Source organism: Poecile atricapillus, chromosome 2 (genome assembly GCF_030490865.1).
Source record: "Poecile atricapillus isolate bPoeAtr1 chromosome 2, bPoeAtr1.hap1, whole genome shotgun sequence".
NCBI classification, from domain to species: Eukaryota; Metazoa; Chordata; class Aves; order Passeriformes; family Paridae; genus Poecile; species Poecile atricapillus.
The window spans coordinates 553,563-567,796 of record NC_081250.1 but is presented as its reverse complement, the minus strand read 5'-3'; the positions used below and the strand labels follow the sequence as shown (position 1 = coordinate 567,796).

The 14,234-nt window shown below is 69.7% G+C and overlaps 2 protein-coding genes across 4 annotated transcripts; both read left to right on the top strand.

The window, feature by feature from the left end:
• The first annotated feature begins 15 nt into the window (after nt 1-15).
• ABCB8 (ATP binding cassette subfamily B member 8) lies at nt 16-5,615 on the top strand. 2 transcript variants are annotated; one of them, XM_058830592.1, is made up of 17 exons: nt 16-146; nt 741-1,014; nt 1,451-1,606; nt 1,684-1,778; nt 1,850-1,955; nt 2,019-2,060; nt 2,448-2,609; nt 2,692-2,777; nt 2,863-2,960; nt 3,083-3,188; nt 3,295-3,328; nt 3,466-3,602; nt 3,711-3,805; nt 3,947-4,080; nt 4,188-4,335; nt 4,643-4,893; nt 5,497-5,615. In XM_058830592.1, exons 1-17 carry the CDS (start codon nt 70-72, stop codon nt 5,590-5,592), a joined length of 2,097 nt encoding a protein of 698 aa, XP_058686575.1. In that variant the 5' UTR covers nt 16-69; the 3' UTR covers nt 5,593-5,615. The 2 variants fall into 2 exon arrangements, with proteins under 2 accessions (XP_058686575.1, XP_058686577.1); XM_058830594.1 differs by lacking the exon at nt 2,019-2,060.
• Nucleotides 5,616-6,817: 1,202 nt separating this feature from the next.
• Nucleotides 6,818-14,198, top strand: ASIC3 (acid sensing ion channel subunit 3). Of its 2 annotated transcripts, XM_058830596.1 has the most exons (11): nt 6,818-7,797; nt 10,138-10,288; nt 10,475-10,602; nt 11,432-11,582; nt 11,660-11,716; nt 12,127-12,280; nt 12,888-12,979; nt 13,050-13,129; nt 13,199-13,270; nt 13,372-13,418; nt 13,919-14,198. In XM_058830596.1, exons 1-11 carry the CDS (start codon nt 7,243-7,245, stop codon nt 13,995-13,997), a joined length of 1,566 nt encoding a protein of 521 aa, XP_058686579.1. In that variant the 5' UTR covers nt 6,818-7,242; the 3' UTR covers nt 13,998-14,198. The 2 variants fall into 2 exon arrangements, with proteins under 2 accessions (XP_058686579.1, XP_058686578.1); XM_058830595.1 differs by lacking the exon at nt 13,919-14,198 and having other exon boundaries at nt 13,372-13,906.
• The last annotated feature ends 36 nt before the right edge of the window (nt 14,199-14,234 follow it).

The following is a 14,234-nucleotide window of genomic DNA, read 5'->3' as shown; positions in this document are numbered from 1 at the left end:
CCCGGCCCTCCCCGCTCCCGCCCCGCGTCTCCCGGTGCCGCCCCCGGTGCCGCCCCCGCCGGTGCCGCCATGCCGCTGCCGGTGCTCTTGCTACGGGCAGCGGGCGCTTGGACCCGGCTCCGGCCGCCCTCCCTCCCGGGGCGCAGGTACCGGGGCAGCGCAGGGCATCCCGGGGGGATCCCCGACTCTCGGGTCCTTTGGAGTGCGGGAGCCCCAACTCTTGCTGGGAGGAGCCCAGACTCGGAGGTCGCGGTGGTCCCGGGGGTGCGAGTCGGGCTGCAGGGGAGCCAGGGGTCCCGGGAACTCGCGGGGGCTCCCAGACACCTGGAGCCCTGCGGGGGGACCACGGGGAGGCCGGGGCTCCCAGGAGGTTTCGGGGTACGGGGCCCTCCCGGAGCCGCGGGATTGGGGTCAGGGCGGGGGCAACACGCGGGCGGGAGCTGGGGAGCCCCGGGGTAGGGACGACCCCGGCTCTCGGTGTGGGGGAGCTCGGACTCTGCAGCCCTGGCGTGCCCGGGAGGTTCCCAGCCTCACGAACCCCTTGGGTGGTGGGGGCACCCCAGCTCTTGGTGGGGGGAGCCGGGACCCTGGGATTGCAGGCGATGTCGAGGGGGATCCTGGACTCCCGGGTCCCTTGGAGACCACAACTCTTGGTGGGGGGAGACGGGATTCTGAGGTCCCTGGGGTGACCCGTGGGTTCCACGCCAGCTGGGGCACCTTTCAGTCACCCCTCTCGTCAGTTTCAGGTATGGGGGGCGCCTGGAGCTGGCCGGGCCCCCCCGGCTGCCCGCAGCGCTCCCGGCCCCCCGCCGCCTGCTCCTGGCCGGCTCGGCCACGGGCTGCGTGGTGCTGGGGCTGCTGGGCACGGCCGCGCGCTGCCAGGAGGCCACTGTCCCCGCGGTCCCCACCGGTGCTCCCGAGCCTCCAGAGTCACCCCCAGAGCCTCCCTTTGACTGGCCACTGTTCTGGACCTTCCTGCGCCCGCAGCTCCTGGCGCTCTCAGCTGCTGTTGTGGTGAGCAGCGGCGAGTGGGTGGCCGTGATCGCCCCTGTCCCCACTATCCCCATGTCACACCTATGCTGTCCCGGTGCCACAGCGTGATGGCCACCGTCCCACTGACGTGGTACGACAGCTGCCATCCCAGCTTGTCATTCACTGGCTGTCACTGTCCGAGTGTCACAGTGTGATGGCCAAGGTCCCCGTGCAGGGGTGTGACACCCCCTGTCCCCATGCCACGGTGTGGCAGCCACTGTCCCAGTGCCACTGCGGGACAGCCACCGTGCTGGTGTCCACTGTTGTGTGACGCACACACTATCCCAGCGCCACGGGGTGACACCCGCTGTCCCAGCGCTGTGCCAGGCCACCTGCATGTCCCAGTACGATGGCACGGCACCCTGGGTGCTGCTGTCCCAGCGCCGTGACAGCCCTGTCCCTGTGGGCACCCCCGCAGCTGGCGCTGGGCGCGGCCCTGCTCAACGTGCGCATCCCGGTGCTGCTGGGGCAGCTGGTGAACGTGGTGGCCCGATGTGCCCGCGGCCACGTGCCCACGTACCTGCGGGAGGTGCGGCGCCCGGCCCTGAGCCTCCTCGCTGTCTACTGCCTGCAGGTGAGTGCCAGCCTCCCGAAAAGGCAAGCGGGGGTCTCGGGGTGCCCTCCAGCCCTCCTGACCCCCCCGTCCCGCAGGGCCTGCTGACCTTCGGGTACATCGCGCTGCTGGCCCGCGTCGGCGAGCGGGTGGCGGGCAACATGCGCAAGGCGCTCTTCAGCGCCCTGCTCAGGTAACCCCAGCGGGGACGGGGGACGGGAGAGATGGGGGCGCGGGGACCCGCACCCACCGCTCCCCCGGCAGGCAGGAGGTGGCCTTCTTTGATGCCACGCGCACGGGGCAGCTGGTGACACGGCTGACGGCCGACATCCAGGAGTTCAAGTCTTCCTTCAAGCTGGCCATCTCCCAGGTGAGCCCAGCCGCCTCCCAGGTGAGCCTGGCCATCTCCCAGGTGAGCCTGGCCACCTCCCAGGTGAGCCTGGCCACCTCCCAGGTGAGCCTGGCCATCTCCCAGGTGAGCCTGGCCACCTCCCAGGTGAGCCCGGCCATCTCCCAGGTGAGCCCGGCCATCTCCCAGGTGAGCCTGGCCATCTCCCAGGTGAGCCCGGCCATCTCCCAGGTGAGCCTGGCCATCTCCCAGGTGAGCCCAGCCATCTCCCAGGTGAGCCTGGCCACCTCCCAGGTGAGCCTGGCCATCTCCCAGCTGAGCCTGGCCATCTCCCAGGTGAGCCTGGCCATCTCCCAGGTGAGCCTGGCCATCTCCCAGGTGAGCCCGGCCATCTCCCAGGTGAGCCCGGCCATCTCCCAGGTGAGCCCGGCCATCTCCCAGGTGAGCCCGGCTGCCTCCCAGCTGAGCCTGGCTATCTCCTGGGCAAGCCCCAGCCACTGCCCCCTCCCGCAGGGCCTGCGCAGCGGCACCCAGACCGCCGGCTGCTTCGTGTCGCTGTACCTGCTCTCGCCCAAGCTCACCGGGCTCCTGCTCGTGGCGCTGCCGGCGCTGGTGGGCGCCGGCGCCTTCATCGGCGCCTTCCTCCGCAGCCTCTCCCGCCAGGCACAGGAGCAGGTAACCCTCGCCTGAGACCCCCTTCCTGCTGCCCCCGGGGTCACGGTGTGGGGTGTCCCCACTGTCCCCCCTGTCCCTGCAGGTGGCCAAGGCCACCGTGGTGGCCGACGAGGCGCTGGGCAACGTGCGGACCGTGCGGGCCTTCGCCATGGAGGAGCAGCAGGCAGAGTAAGGGGCAGAGTAAGGGGCAGGGTGGGGAGCTTGGGGGTGCTGGGGCTGTGGCAGTGGGGATCCCAGCCCATCCCTGCCCCAGGCTGTTCCGTGCTGAGGTGGACTGTGCCGGACGGCTGAGTGAGCGGCTGGGACTCGGCATCGCCGCCTTCCAGGGGCTCTCCAACCTGGCGCTCAATGGTGAGTGGGGTCACAGAGTGGGACCTGGGGGGCTGTGGGGTGGGACTCCCTTGGGCAAGACCTCCTCCAGATGTCCCTTCTGCATGTCCCCGTCAAATCCCAGCTCTGCTCCCACCCCACAGGCATCGTCCTGGGAACCATCTTCGTCGGTGGCTCCCTGATGGCCGGAGACCAGCTCTCGCCTGGTGACCTCATGTCCTTCCTGGTGGCCTCGCAGACGGTGCAAAGGTTAGAGCGGGGCCCAAAGGTACCCCCAGTACCTCTGGCAGCCCCTGTACCCTGCAGCATGCCTGGGCACAGCCCTGAGTTCAACCTCTGACCTTGTGCATCCCAGGTCCTTGGCCAACATCTCCATTCTGATGGGCCAGGTAGGTGGGGTGAGGGGTCCTGGCACCCCCTGAGGCTGGGCATTCAGGTTTGGGGCTCTGGGGGTGCCTTCGCTACCCTCCCTGCGGGTGGTGTGGGGCCTGGGGGACCATGAGGTGCTCCTGCTGTCCCCCCACAGGCGGTGCGGGGTCTGAGTGCTGGCGCCCGTGTCTTTGAGCTGCTGAGACTGGAGCCCCCCGTGCCACTGCAGGGGGGAGTCACCATCCCTGCCCACTCCCTGTGCGGCCGCATCTGCTTCAACCACGTCTCCTTCAGGTGAGTCCTGCCTGGGACTGCCCCCCATGGCCCCCTGGGCCACCCCATGGACAGGGGGACGGGCACCATGTCCCCACAGCTCTGCAGCCCCTGCTCCTCTCCCTGCAGTTATCCCACCCGGCCTGGCTACCCTGTCCTGCAGGACTTCAGCCTCACCCTGCCCCCCTGCCAGACCGTGGCCATCGTGGGCCCCTCTGGAGGAGGTACCAGTACCCCCCCCCGGGTTTATCCTCCTGGCCCCAGTTCTGCCCAGTGCACCCAGTGTGTGCTGGGGACTGGGAATCCCCCAGTGCTGCTGGAGCCAGGGATCTGGAGCAGGGGGGCTCAGGGCTCCCCATCCCCAGGGAAGTCAACGGTGGCAGCGCTGCTGGAGCGGTTCTATGAGCCCACGGCGGGAACCATCACCCTGGACGGGCAGGACATCGCCAGCCTGGACCCCTCCTGGCTGCGGGGGCAGGTCATCGGCTTCATCAGCCAGGTGGGGACAGGAGCGCTGCTGGCCGGGACCCCCGGCTGTCCCTGGGGAAGAGGAGGGAGGTGGTCCATGGCTGAGGCTCAGTGCTGAGGGCTGGGGTTTTGCTGCAGGAGCCGGTGCTGTTTGGCACAACCATCATGGAGAACATCCGCTTCGGGAAGCCAGGAGCCTCTGATGCCGAGGTGTACGAGGCCGCCCGGCTCGCCAACGCTGACGGCTTCATCCGCAGCTTCCCCGATGGCTACGACACCGTCGTGGGTATGGCCAGGGCGGGAGGGGGTCAGGCAAGTGTGGGCCTGCAGCCGAGATGTTCCCGGTGCTGCAGGGACAGCGGCTGCCGGTCACTGCCGATGTTCGGCTGTGCCAGAGGGAGCTGCGGCCGCGCTGGGCTCTGAGCACCAGGGATGGGGTTCGGATGTGGGAGGTGGGGCTCTCCCCGGGCTGATGAGGCACGGAGGTTCTGGGGGGTTCCCTGGCCGTGGGTTGGGTGGTCCCCCGGGATGGTGCGGCACCGCCATCCCCACGGTGTCCCCTCGGCCCGCGGTGTCCCCGCGGTGTCTCGCAGGCGAGCGCGGCACGGCGCTGTCCGGGGGGCAGAAGCAGCGCATCGCCATCGCCCGTGCGCTGCTCAAGGACCCGGCCGTGCTCATCCTGGACGAGGCCACGAGCGCGCTGGATGCGCAGGCGGAGCGGGCGGTGCAGGAGGCGCTGGACCGTGCAGCCACCGGCCGCACCGTGCTGCTCATCGCGCACCGCCTGAGCACCATCCGGGGCGCGCAGCTCATCGCCGTGCTGGCCCGGGGCCGCGTGGCTGAGGTGAGCCACAGGGCGGGGATGGGCGGGCACCGGGAGGTGACACCCTCGGGCCGTGACACCCTCGGGCCGTGACACCCTCCGGCCGTGACACCCTCGGGCCGTGACACCCTCCGGCCCTGGCACCCTCCGGCCGTGACACCCTCCGGCCCTGGCACCCTCCGGCCGTGACACCCTCGGGCCGTGACACCCTCCGGCTGTGATACCCTCCGGCCGTGACACCCTCTGGCCGTGACACCCTCCGGCCCTGGCACCCTCTGGCCGTGACACCCTCCGGCCCTGGCACCCTCCGGCCGTGACACCCTCTGGCCGTGACACCCTCCGGCCGTGACACCCTCCGGCTGTGACACCCTCCGGCCCTGGCACCCTCGGGCCGTGACACCCTCTGGCCCTGGCACCCTCTGGCCGTGACACCCTCGGGCCGTGACACCCTCCGGCCGTGACATCCTCCGGCCGTGACACCCTCGGGCCGTGACACCCTCCGGCCGTGACACCCTCCGGCAGTGACACCCTCCGGCCATGACACTGTCCGGCCGTGACAGCCTCGGGCCGTGGCACCCTCCAGCCATGACACTGTCCGGCCGTGACACCCCGCTGTCTCCACAGGCAGGGACTCACGAGGAGCTGCTGCGACGCGGGGGTCTCTACGCCGAGCTCATCCGACAGCAGACTAAGGAGGGGTCTCCCCGCTCCCCCCAATAAACCAGGGCTGGGTTTATTAACCAGGGGGTTGTTTAATTAATCAGGGGGGCTCCTCTTTGTGGCGGGACGTTGCGAAGGGTCCTCCCGGCCGCTCGAGGGCGCCCTTGGCACGGGGGAGGGGCCATGAGTGACGTTGGTTTATGGGCGTGTCCCGCTATGCTGGCCACGCCCCCTCCTGCCCGCGCGGGGCTGGGGGTCCCCTGTGTCACCCCCTATGTCACCCCCTATGTCACCCCCTGTGTCACCCCCTGTGTCACTCCCTGCTTGGTGTGAGCCCCCTCCCGAGGTGCGGGACCCCTGTGTGGCCCTGCTCGGGTGAGGGGTCCCTGTGTGACCCTCGGGTGTCCCATGTGTCACCCGTGCAGTCAGGGACCCCTGTCACTGCCCAGCCGGGAAACGCTGCGACACCCCCGGGGACTGGACGGGGTGAACCCTTACGTGACCTTGGGATGGGGGACCCCTGAATTCCCTCCTCCCCCCGTGTTGGAGGAGCCCTTGCGTGATTTCTGTGACTGGGGACCCCGATATTTCCCTCGGGGCAGGGGGGGCTCATGTGTCACTTCCGGAGTGGAGGAACCCCTGGGTGACCTCTGGGATGGGGAGACCCCCGTGTGACCCCCCGTAAGGGGGGATCGCTTGTGTCACCCTGCAGGGTGGGGGCCCCTCTGTCACCCCTGCAGTGGAGGAACCCTGTGGCATCTTTCTGGACCCTCTGCGTGACCCCGGGATGCGGGACCCCTGCCATGGGAGCTACCCTTGGTAGCACCACGGGACGGACTGTCCCCTGTGCTGCCCCTCAAGGCAGGGGACCCTCGTGTCAACCCCCAGGCGGGGGGAACCTCTGTGTGACCCCTTGGGGTAGGATTAGCCCTGCATGACTCTCCCGGCGTGGGGGATCCCATGGGTCAGCCTTTGAATGGGAGACCCCTGTGTCACCCCCGGAGTGCGGGGGGACCCTGTGACATCTATCTGGGATGAAGGCTCCACCGCATCACTTTTCGGGGTGGAGGGACCCCTGTGTGTCCCCGGGATGGGGGGACCTCTGTGTGACCCCCGCGGTGGGTTCCTCTGGGCTGCCCGATGAAGGGGCGCTCTCTGCTGCCCCCCCTTCCCCGGGGGTCTCGGTCCCCCCGTACCCCAAAGCCGCGGCCGGCGGCGGGGGCGGCGGGTGGAGCCGAGCGGGAGGGGCGGGGGCGGTGGCGGCGGGGGACGGCGGGGACCGGCGGCGGCTGCGCCGCGGCGGGAGCGGAGCCGGGAGCGGGACCGGGGCTGGGATCGGGGCTGGGGCTAGATCCGGGACCGGGATCAGGAGGGGGACCGAGGCTGGAATCGGGACCGGATCCGGGACCAGGGCTCGAACCGGGACCGGGATCGGAACCGAGACCGCGAGCGGGGCTGAGGCTGGGGCTGGAACCGGGACGGGGGCTGCGCTGCGCTGCCCGCGGCTCCGCGGCACCGCTCGGGCAGCGCCGGCACCGGCAGCGTGAAGGACCTGGGGGAGCGAAGCGGCCGGTCCTGCCCTCCCATCTCTTGCCTTCCTCTCCCCTGCCCACCCTCCTCCCCCCGCTCCCTCCCCGCCAGCTGCGCCCGGAGCCCGGCGCGGCGATGGGCTGAGGGTGCGGGGCACCGCGGGGCCCCGGCGGCAACAGGATGAGGAGGGGCTCGGAGGGCAGCGGGGAGGGCGAGGGGCTCTCGAGCCTGCGGGCGTTCGCCCACAGCTCCTCGCTGCACGGCATCAGCCACGTCTTCGCCTACGGGGCCGTGTCCCTGCGCCGCGTGCTCTGGGGCGGCTTTTTCCTGGGCTCGCTGGGGCTGCTGCTGCTCGTGTGCGCCGAGCGCGTCGCCTACTTCCTCACCTACCCCCACGTCACCAAGCTGGACGAGGTGGCTGCCCGCAACCTCACCTTCCCGGCCATCACCATCTGCAACCTCAACGAGTTCCGCTTCTCCAAAATCACCCGCAACGACATGTACCACGTGGGCGAGCTGCTGGCGCTGCTCAACGAGCGCTACGAGATCAGCAACCCGCAGCTGGCTGAGCCCCACGTCCTGGCCGCGCTGCGCGACAAGGCCAACTTCAAGAACTTCAAGGCGAAGCCCTTCAGCATGGCCGAGTTCTACAACCGCACGGGCCACGACCTGGCTGACATGCTGCTGCAGTGCTCCTTCCGAGGCACCGGCTGCACTGCCCGCAACTTCACCGTGGTGAGTGCCCAGAGGGTGGGGACGGGACCCCGGAGGATGCCCCGGGGCTGCCGGGGGATACGGGGGTCCCGCTGAGCTCAGACACTGGCAGGTGATCCCCCTCTCTCATCTCAGCCCCTGCCCACCCTGCTGGGGACAGCAGCTGCCAGGCAGGGGTACTGTGGCCCTGGGCGCTGCAGGGGTGCCAGGCGGCTGCCAACAGTGCCCGGGATGGAGCGGGGCTGTGCTGGGGACTCTGTGCTGCCTGGGGGTCCCGATGGCATGCAGGCACTGGGCAGGGGTGGTGGTGGGCACAGGGTGCTCAGGATTATGGGGTGCCCACGGGTGAGCCCCCACCAGCTGTGCCAGCCTCAGGTGCCGCTGGGCACCGCCAGCAGCAGCCACTGCCCTGACTGTTGGCACAGAGGCTCCCGTGGGAAGGTCTTCCATGCCTGACATGGGTGGGGGTCCCCGTGCCAGCCCTGATGTGACCCCCAGGACGCCCCACTGCTGCTCCACACACCCTTGACCCCTACCTCCAGCAGCTTCGTTCCTGCACACCCCAGTGCAGCCGCCAGAACAGGGCAGGGACAGTGGCACAGGCAGGGATGATGACACTTGTGTGACAGGCAGGGACACTGGGACAGGCAGGTATGGTGGCACAGACAGGATGGGCAGGGACAGTGGCACAGGCAGGGTGGACAGGGATGGTGGCATGGGCAGGACAGGCAGGGACATTGGCACAGGCGGTGATGGCGGCATGGGCAGCACAGACACTTCCCTCCTGCCACAGCAGCACCAGGCAGCAGCGTGGGCGCTGGGCAGCTCACGTCTGCTGTGCCAGCTCTGCCCAGTCCACATCACTGTCCCCAGCAATTACTGTCACCTTAATGCTCTTAGAGCACTAATTAATTCATCACGCAGCTTAGGGACGAGCTGTCTTTTGACAAGTCTGTGCCCCCCATGCTGCCTGTGCCCCCCATGCTCCCCCCGTTCCCCCCGTGCCCCTGTGCCCATGGCCAGAGCTGCTCTGCCAGTGTCCCCATAGCATGGCCAGGCAGTGGTGATGGCCCCTGGGTTTGAGGGCTGGGACATGTGGCAGGAGGGCTGAGGATCCCGAGGGCAGAACTTGGGGTGGGTGGCAGGTGCCTGGTTAAGCAGCGGGGTCCTGGCTCTGCCCCCCAAATCGCCACACTCAGCCAGTCTTAGTCCTGGCTTGGGATCCTCTGCCCTGGGCCACGGTGCTGAGCTCTGGCACTGTGTCCCTGCACCTTATCCCAGCCCGGGCCCCAGGGTCCCTGAGGTTCCTGGACATGTGGTGAGGGCCCAAGGGCCATCAGGACGAGCTGTGTCTCCTCTCACGTCCCCCAAGGCCAGCTGGATGGGGGAGGATGAGGATGTGGGGACAGGGGATCTTTGGGGAGCAGGACTGGGGGTCCCAAGGGTGCAGGGTTGGGGGTCCCTGTGTGACCCTGAGTGTGGGGTACAGGAAGACTGGCAGTGCTGGGGCCGTGTCCCCATCGCTGTCCCCACCCATGCCCCCCCCAGCATCCCCGTGCCGGGCAGCCGTTGCCATGACACCCGCCCCCCCCTTTCCTCCTTGGGCACCGCATTGCCATGGCAACGGGTCCCCACTTTGGGAGCAGCTGGTTGCCACAGCAACGCCCCCTCCACTCCCCCCCGTGGGACATAACCCCCGGGTGGGGCACCCATAGCAGAGAGGGCCATGACGCCATGGGACTGTGTGGCAGGAGTTGGGGGGCCGTGGGACCAGTCTGGGGGCTCAGGGTCACCCCAGGGTCCCTGGCTGTGGCTACTGATCCCTGGGAATTCAAGGTCACCCCAGGGTTCCTGGTTGGGGGTGTGGGTCCCTGGGGTGGCTGGCCCAGGACAGGCTCTCAGGTCCTGGGGGGCACATGGTGGCCTCTGCTGGTGTGACAAAGGAGTCCTGGACCCCACCACCGTTCTGGCTTGTGCTCTCCTATCTCAAGTGTCCCCACATGTTCCCTGGAACCGTGACGAAACCCAATATCCCTGCAGAGCCGCGGCAGCACAGGCGCGGGCACCGCCAACGTCCCCGCCTTCTCCTGGGGCACTGGCATCCTACCCCAGGACACTGGGACCCCATCCTGCCTCCTGTAGGGCGTTGGGATCCCATCCTGGGGCACTGGGATTCTGCTCTGGGGGTACTGGGGTCCACTAGCTCATGCGAGGCGCCGGAATCCCCATTGCCACGACCCGGGGGTGTCCTTGTGTCCCCACAGTGGCACTGAATGCCCCATCCCCACGGCCACGTGGGGTCCCTGCCGTGGCAGTGGGAGCCCTGTCCCCACATCCCGTGTGTGCCCCGTGTCCCTGCAGATCTTCACGCGCCTGGGGAAGTGCTACACGTTCAACCCAGGCGGGCCAGGGCGCGAGGTGCTGACCACGCTGCAGGGCGGCTCCGGCAACGGCCTCGAGCTCATGCTCAACGTGCAGCAGGAGGAGTATCTGCCCGTCTGGGGGGACACAGGTGAGACCCTGCCCGTCTGGGGGGACACAGGTGAGACCCTGCCCGTCTGGGGGCCATGGGGGAGAGCACTGGGCTCCCAGGTGAGCACTTGTCCTTCTGGGGGGACACAGGTGAGCACACGCCCATCTGGGGGGACACGGGTGAGATCTCCTGCCCTTCACCTGACCCCCCTCCCCTGCTCTGCAGATGAGACCTCGTTTGAGGTGGGGGTGAAGGTGCAGATCCACAGCCAGGACGAGCCGCCCTTCATTGATCAGCTGGGCTTCGGTGTTGCCCCTGGCTTCCAGACCTTCGTCTCCTGCCAGCAGCAGCGGGTATCCGGGCACGGCGCCCGGGGCTGGGCACAGACCCCTGAGGGATCGGGATGGGCCCCTGGAGGGGTTGGGATGGACCCTCAGAGGGCTCAGGATGGTGACCCAGAGGGACCAGAATGGCACCCCAAAGGGCTTGGGACGGCCTGGTGTTGCCACAGACATCCCTGTGGGGACATTCCAAGCCACGGGTACCACAGCCATCCCCGTGGGGACACCCGGTGCCCAGCCATGCCGTGGGTACCGCACGGGCCGGGAGCAGCACCCGGTGTGGGGCGGCCCCTGCACAGGCAGCGGCTCCGGCAGCGACCCCCGGCTCTGCGGAACAGCCGCCGGGGGGGTGGCGGCACCCGGCCCCCGCAGCCAGACACCTAAATTTAGGTGCCTCGGGTGGGTGTCACCACGTGTGCCGGCGCATGGGCGGCAGTAGCACGGCGGCAGCAGGAACGTGGCCCTGGCACCCGCGGGTGGGGGCTGCTGGGTGTTCACCAGGCACGATCCCCGCCCCCGGCACCGAGGGGAGGGCGGGGGTCCGTGCTGACCCCCCCACCTGCCGCGCCCTGCTCCCGCATGCTCCCAGACGGTGCCACCGGCCAGCCTTCGCTGTGGCACCCGGTACCGGCGACAAGTGCCGCAGCACCCCTCCCCGTGCCCCGAAAGGAGGGGGCACGGTGGGACGGGGGCTCCGGAGCGGCGGGACCCCCAGCGCTGGCCGTGCGGGGTGAGCTCTGCCCGACGGACGGCGCCGCCGCGGGCTGGGCACGACACCGGGGACTTCGGGCTTAGCACGGGGCCCCAGGACGCCGTGTTTTCCTTAGCGGGTGCCCGGCAGCTGGTGTACCTGCCCCCACCGTGGGGGGACTGCAAGGCCACCCCCATCGAGTCCGACTTCTTCACCAACTACAGCCTGACGGCGTGCCGCCTGGACTGCGAGACGCGCTACCTGGCCGAGAACTGCAACTGCCGCATGGTGCACATGCCGGGTGAGCGGGGGGACGGCCGGGGGGCTGCGGGGCTGCCGGGACCAGCCCCGCCCCTGCGACCACCGCCTCCCCCGCAGGCAATGCCAACGTCTGCACCCCGGAGCAGTACAAGGAGTGCGCCGACCCCGCCCTCGGTACGTACCCTGTGCCCCCCGATGGCCCCGGACACCCCCGGCCTCTCCCGGGAACCCCTCAGCCTCCCCGTGCCCCCGGCACTGTGAGTGTGGCCCCGGTGTCCCCATGCCGCCGGCACTGAGTGTGGCCCCGGTGTCCCCGTGCCCCCGGCACTGTGAGTGTGGCCCCGGTGTCCCCGTGCCCCCGGCACTGTGAGTGTGGCCCCGGTGTCCCCGTGCCCTGGCTGGGGTGGGGGTCACCGCTGTCCCCAGATGCGCAGGGCGGGGCCCCCTCCCTGTGCCCCCGACAGCCCGTGTGGCACACCTGTCCCGGGTGGCACCCCCCACCAGCCAGCTCTGCCCCCGGAGCATCCTGCCTCCCCCCGTGGGCAGGGGTCCTGGGGGTCCCCGTCCCACCCACGCCCCCCCAGACTTCCTGGTGACGAAGGACAGCGAGTACTGCGCGTGCCGCACGCCCTGCGCCATGGTGCGCTACGGCAAAGAGCTCTCCATGGTGAAGATCCCCAGCAAGGCCTCGGCCAAGTATCTGGCCAAGAAGTTCAACAAGACGGAGCAGTACATTGCGTGAGTGACGCTGCCACCACCGCTGCCACTGCTGCTGCCACTGCGGTGTCACCCAGCACCTCGCCAGCGCACAGCGTGACACGGCCTGGCCCCGCAGCCCCAGCATGAGAGCTGGCATCACACGGCACAGTGTGACAGTGTGACATGGCACAGCATGGCCCCATGACATGAACCAGCAGTGACACAACGTCCCCAGCACCTGTGAACCAGCACGGCCCAGAGTGACAGTGTGACATGGCACACCCACACAGCATCCCCCAGCAGCCCTGAACTGGGACAGCATGACAGTGTGACACAGCACGGCACAGCCACACACGGCGTCCCCATCACACACGCACTGACACAGCCCAGAACGATGGTGTGACGTGGTATGGCATGTGCTGCAGCATGACATGGCACAGCAGGCATGGCATGGCACAGCATGGCACGGCATGGCACGGCATGGCACGGCACTCCCTTGTGCCCCCAGCACCCCTCTGCCCTGTCCCACGGTACCCCAGGGCACAGTCCAGCCCCCCCAGCCCCCTGGCTGGACACAGCATGGCCTGGCACGGCCCCCCTGCCGCTGACGCTGCCCCCTCGTCCCCTGTGTCCCCTGTCCCCCCAGGGACAATGTGCTGGTCCTGGACATCTTCTTTGAGGCTCTGAACTACGAGATGATCGAGCAGAAGAAGGCGTACGAGGTGGCGGGGCTGCTGGGTGAGGGACGGGGGCCTGGGGGTGCCGGGGGGACCGGGCTCTGCCTTCACTGACATCACCTCCCGCACAGGTGACATCGGGGGGCAGATGGGGCTCTTCATCGGTGCCAGCCTCCTCACCATCCTGGAGATCTTCGACTACCTGTATGAGGTGAGCCCACCCTGGCCTCCCCCTGCCCGGGGGTCTCAGGGCTGGGGACTCTGACCTGCCCCCCCCCAGGTGTTCCGGGACAAACTCCTCAGCCTGTACAAGGAGAAGAAGCGGAGCCCCCGGAGTGATGGCGGCACCCTGGTAACCCCCCCGCGCCCCCCACTCCCCAGCCCCCTGCCCAGGGGTCGCATCTCATCATCCCCCCGCTCACCGCTCTCTCGTCCCTCCGTGCGCCCGTCCAGGAGCACCCGGCGGTCCCGGGCAGCCCCACGGCCCCGCGCCCACCCAGGTACATGCGGGGGGGCAACCAGAGCCCCCCTGGGGCTGGCAGGGGGGTGTGGGGCTGGCACTCCCTGGGGGGAGATGAGGGTCCGTGGGAGGCTCAGCAGGGCCAGCACGGGGGTGCGGGACCATTCCCTGCAGATCTCCCGCATTCCCTGCGAAGCCCCCCCCCATTCTCTGCAAACCTCTCATTCCCTGTGGACCCCCCCATTCCCTGCAGACATCCCCCATCCTCATCATCCCCCACAGCACCCCGTGCCGGGGTACCCCCTGCCCTGACACCCCTCAGCAGGGCTGGGGTCCCCCAACCCCTCTCTGGGACGCAGCGGGGCAGGAGAGGGCGGCCGGGTGGGGGACATGGGAGGGGCCAGCCTGGCTCCAGGGTGGTGTCCCCTCCCAAAGTGGCTCCTGGGCCACCCTGGGGGCACAAGGGGCAGAGCTCCCCGGCAGGCAGGGCACAGGGGGCTGGTGGGGGCAGTGGGGGCTGACCCCCCGACCCCCCTGCAGAGCGCCTGGCCCCCCCTGCCCGGCCCCACGCCCCGTCTCGGCGTCGCCCCGAACCTGCTACCTCGTCACCCGGCTCTAGGGTCCCCCCCGGGCGCCCCCGCAGAGCCCAGCCCGCCCCCCCGCCGGCCGGGGGGCTGGGGGGGACACCCCGGGCCGCGGGGCGGCCTCCAGGCCCCCCCTGCCCCCTGAGGGGGTGTCGGGGGGCTGGGGGTGAGGGGTCCCCCCGGCCCTGCTCCCACGTCCCTGCATGCGCTGCCTGTGCCCCCTCACGCTGGACATGCAACCCCTCCCTACAGCCCCCCCAAATAAAGAAGTG

Excerpts from the sequence above, each read along its gene's own strand:
- ASIC3 (XM_058830595.1), top strand. The coding sequence starts at position 7,243 with ATGAGGAGGGGCTCGGAGGGCAGCGGGGAGGGCGAGGGGCTCTCGAGC. Across the intron at positions 10,289-10,474 it reads GCCCGTCTGGGGGGACACAG|ATGAGACCTCGTTTGAGGTG; the intron begins GTGAGACCCTGC and ends CCTGCTCTGCAG. Across the intron at positions 12,281-12,887 it reads AAGACGGAGCAGTACATTGC|GGACAATGTGCTGGTCCTGG; the intron begins GTGAGTGACGCT and ends CTGTCCCCCCAG.
- ABCB8 (XM_058830592.1), top strand. The coding sequence starts at position 70 with ATGCCGCTGCCGGTGCTCTTGCTACGGGCAGCGGGCGCTTGGACCCGG. Across the intron at positions 1,956-2,018 it reads TCAAGCTGGCCATCTCCCAG|GTGAGCCTGGCCACCTCCCA; the intron begins GTGAGCCCAGCC and ends GCCACCTCCCAG. Across the intron at positions 2,778-2,862 it reads ATGGAGGAGCAGCAGGCAGA|GCTGTTCCGTGCTGAGGTGG; the intron begins GTAAGGGGCAGA and ends TCCCTGCCCCAG.